This window comes from Sphaeroforma arctica (genome assembly GCF_001186125.1).
Source record: "Sphaeroforma arctica JP610 unplaced genomic scaffold supercont1.147, whole genome shotgun sequence".
Lineage (NCBI taxonomy): Eukaryota > Ichthyosporea > Ichthyophonida > Sphaeroforma > Sphaeroforma arctica.
Window position 1 is genome coordinate 67,038 of NW_014040411.1, and position 4,670 is coordinate 71,707.

At 39.2% G+C, this 4,670-nt stretch overlaps 1 protein-coding gene across 1 annotated transcript; it reads left to right on the plus strand.

Moving 5' to 3' along the window:
* Window positions 1-2,381: 2,381 nt before the first annotated feature.
* On the plus strand, window positions 2,382-3,879 carry SARC_03042 (hypothetical protein; the record flags this gene model as incomplete). The annotated part of the gene is made up of 1 exon (XM_014303178.1): window positions 2,382-3,879. The coding sequence occupies exon 1, from the start codon at window positions 2,491-2,493 to the stop codon at window positions 3,877-3,879; it is 1,389 nt and encodes a 462-aa protein (XP_014158653.1). The 5' UTR covers window positions 2,382-2,490.
* Between the last annotated feature and the right edge of the window lie 791 nt (window positions 3,880-4,670).

Consider the following 4,670-nt stretch of genomic DNA (forward strand, 5'->3'; position numbering starts at 1 on the left):
ACGTCAGCTATAAACCAGCTACTATAAACCTGTACAATTCCTTTCGTATAGCAACAAACTACAGCCACTCTGCCTATATAATTATCCTAATATAAATACAAAATACAGTCAATATGCCTATATAAATCCTTTGATAGAACAGCAAAATACAGGCTATATGCCTATACTATTTATATAATACTGCCGTGAAATACTATATATTGTAAATATTCCGTAAATATATATATATATTGTACATATGGCATATTTCATAAGCAAGCCTTATTCAGAAATATGGCATATTTTAGAAATATGGCATGTTTTAGAAATATGGCATGTTTTAGAAATATGGCATATTTTAGAAATATGGCATATTTATGGCATATTTTTAAATATGGCATATTTCAAACAAAAAAATTCTATATACCAAATACTATTATTTTTGCCGTATTTCTGAAATCAAAACGCGTATTACGTATTTTTTCGAAATTTCGAATTATATTTCATATTTCATATTTAACATTTTCAGTGCATATTTATTGTTTTAAAATAATAATATGCCTATTTTTCGCCATATTTATTATCGAAATATATGTGCTCCTCGGTACAGAGAATATTTAACTTTTACAGTTAACAGTCTCAGAGATAAAAACTACACTATTTGTTTAGTATCTACTCATTACTCTTAATACTCTTAAGAGTATACAAAGAGCCTTAGAGTCATACGCTCTACTAGAGGCTATGGAGAATTGGAGAGGAGGCTCTCTCTCAGTCTCAGACTCTCTCTATCTCTACTCTAGAGAGTGGAGTCATTTCCACTTTCCACTCTCGAGTCTCCACTCTCCACTCCACTCTCCGCCTCACACACACTTTACAGTGTTACATATATACAGACTACAGTCATACACAGTTTTTAGATACATGCAGTATAGGTGTTGGCTGTTGATTGAGTGTTGAGTACTTGTTGTGAGTTTTAGTGATGGCACAACAATTGTGGCAGTTGATCATTTTCATTGTAACCAATAAAAGTGACACATAAGAGGAAGTTAATTTTTTTTAAAGTCATATGAACACTGCTCTGCGCTTTACTCAAACAAAACTTTAAATAAAAGAATCCAGCTCATTACTCAGACTTACAGCTCACTGTGATTGACTTCATATTTTAATTTTTATTTACATCATTTCATTATATTTCGTAATTTTTATTTTCCAAATAAATTTTAATTGTTTTCTTATTTTTTGTTTTTAAAAAACCAAAATATTTTGTTATACATATATAAATTGTTCTATGTACCTGTTGATCTTGATTTTTGAACTGGCTCAGTAGCTTCAGGAGCCTCCAGCTGGGCCGCGGGCCCAGCACCCCAGCCGGGCCGCAGGCCCAGCGTCCCAGCACAGCCTCCATTATATTTTAAAATAGCTAAATAAATAGAGAGAGGCACTAAAACTCACTACTGTACCGCTCTCTGTTTCAGAGAGTGATTTAAAAAAGTCGAAAGTTCTTCACTTCCCAGTTTCCCACACTCCCAACTGTCACTGTGGAACTCCCCAGCCCCCACTCCCAGTCTCCCAGAGTGTGGATTTTCATTTCAGTGGTTTGACTGGCCTAGTGTCGCCCTGCTGGCTCAGGTTAGTGGTTACTGCTGGTCTCTCTACTACTACACCTACTACTCTTAAGAGTAGAGAGAGTAGAGCCGGTGCCAGACTGCCCTCATATACAATCAACACGGTGAAGAGTGAAGACACACGCACAATTGTGAAAGAAGTGTACATATCTCGCTCTCTAATATGTAGGACATATTTAGAGTCGAACCAGTGGCCGGTATCCTGGGCTGGTAAAAGAGGCCGACATTTGGCAAAAACACATGTCAGACATGTCGGCACGACATTTTGTCAGACATGACAGTCGGCTTCGGGTGTCGGCGACAGACCTAGTGTTGACCCAGACCTGACTGTCGCAACACTAAACGACAAGCGCTACGTGTCGCGGCGACATTTTTTCTTAGGTGTACGTCGTTGTTGGATGCCAACCCAGCCGATATCGGCTTGTCGACTGTCGGCTGTCGCACGCAAGATGCTGCGAAAAATGCAGTACAGTATGTGTTGGCACCGCCAAGTGCCAGCTGTCTTATGTTTTTAAAATACTGTTTGGTATTTACTACTGTTATACAGTCATAGTCAGTACTTTTTTGTTTTTTACAAAAACAATGCAGCCATACATGTGTATTAAATACAGAATATTTCAGGACACTTTTGTTAAAAAAAATAAAAGCCGAAGCCCGAAAGACGTATTTCTGTTTCATTTTTAGATTTTAGAAGGCTATGGTATTCCATTATAAAACGTTCAAATATTTTTGAATACTATAAAAAGTAAAATCACATGAACAAACTTCTCAAAGATACGAAAGCAAAGGAAAAAGAACAGAATACTAAAGAATAAATACAGATAGCAAAGTTATCAGAACAAATTTCTCAAAGATATCAATTTAAAAAGGAAAACTACAATATATCATGTCATTACCAAGCTTGGAGATGCGCGAATCTCAAGTCGAATTGGCTTTGGACACAAAATCTAAGCAGCATAATATGAATGGCGATACAATGTCAGTTCAGTCAACCTCCGATGATAATCTAACTGACGAGCTGAAGCATGGTTCGGGTGTACTCGGAACAGTCATGAATATGACTAACACAATCATCGGATCAGGGATTTTGTCCATTCCATATTCTACTGCACAGGTTGGGTGGGTACTTGCACTTGTGATCATGTTTATTGGTGCAACAATGACAATGTTCGGACTGCATCTGCTCAATACCATCGCGGATCGTATTGGAGGTAGAAAAACCTCCTTCGGCGATGCCTGTCGCCAATCATACCCGTGGTTAATGCTCGTGGCTGATTTCCTTGTATTCTTTACAATGTGGTCAGTATCAGTCATATACATGACTATTGCGTCGAGTATTCTGCCCGATGTGATGCGAGCATTCATTGGTGATGATGTCAGTGGTGATGCCTTCTACCTGCAGACGTGGTTCTGGCTTATAATTTGCTGGGGCTGCTTTGCAGCACCCTTGTCTATGCTCAAGTCACTCTGGTTCCTTGCGTACACATCGATGGTGGCTGTACTCTGCGTACTCTGGACGACATTTGTTGTGTTCGCCTATAGTGTTGATATCTTCGATCCCTGTGATGGAAAAGCAAGTGATTGTCAAGGTGATGCGGTGGCAGCTATCTGGGATTTCGGTGCGATAATGCGCGCCTTCCCTGTTTTCGTCCTTGGATTCTGTGTAGGCCCGGTTCTATTCAACATTTACAACGCAATGGACCACCAGACCACGAAGCGCATGGACATATCTGCTGGCATTACCATAAGTCTTGTGACTGTATTGTATACGATCATCGCCCTCTGTGGTTATTTCACCTATGGCGAGAATGTCACTTCCAACATTCTTGATTCCTACCCCATTTCGGTACCTGCATCCATCGCTCGTCTCGGAACGGCTTTTGTAGTCACGGTGTCATACCCTTTGCTGATGCATGCGGCTCGTGACTCAGTCGTTCACGCTGTCGGCACCGTTGTGACCATGTGCGGGAAGAAAGATGTGGGTGTTGCTCTCACGGACAGTAGCACTAAGAATGGAAACATCATGTTCTACGTTTTGGCAGCTCTATTGAATATTGTTGCTTTGGCATTTGCATACTTTCAGATTGATATCAACACGTTGCTGTCTATTACTGGAGCCATCGGAACAGTCAATCTGAGTTTCACGCTCCCGGCTGCAATTTACTGGAAAATGTTCGAGGAGGATGGTATGACACTTCGCCGCATTCTTTGCGTACCCTTTGGCATATTCGGACTGGTAGCCATGTGCATTAGTTTGTGGGCGAACTTCGCCTAAGAGTACCACTAAATAAATTATTTTTTTTTAAATACGTGTTACAGAATGGTAATTTTATTGTTTTTTATATACAAAACACCCAAAAAAGGTAATTCTGTGAAGCCTTTTTTGAATCTATATTGTTTGTTCTGTACAGAATATATAAAATAAATGAAAAACACATTTAGTGTTCAATTTAGAAGGAGGCTGTGATTTTAGTCCGCAAAATTTCCACTTTCACACATATTTTTTAAAAATTAAAAATACATATATACGTCAAAAGGGAAAAACCCCTCCTCGAGTCTCTCGACCCCCCACGGGCACGCCGAACGGGCCACGGCCCCACCCGGCGGCTAAAAGCTCAATACGTTTTGCCTATGTGCTATAAACGCTAAACGTAAATGTAAAAGGTTTTGGTTTTTTTTAAGAGTTTTAAATCGAAAATGAAAATTATACAAAATTGCACCTGAGAAATTGACCTTTTATAATGAAAAAACGATTTGAAACTATTCACAACTGACACAAAGTGAAAAATAGGGCAATTCGTGACCGGTAGGCTGCCTAAAAATAGTGTACCTATATGTAAACCCATAGGACTATATTTAGGATAAGCCTTAAACGTAGACGCTTTTTGCGTTTTAACGAGAAACGTAATGAAGTTAGGCCGGCGGGCAACTATAAAAAATATATATATATATTTTATTCGTTAAGTACCGCAGTCAGCTGTTCCCAGAGTCCGAGTCTCCCAGAGACCCAGACCAAATGCAACCTAAATAAATATAAAAATTGAACAGTGAACCGACTCTTCGTCT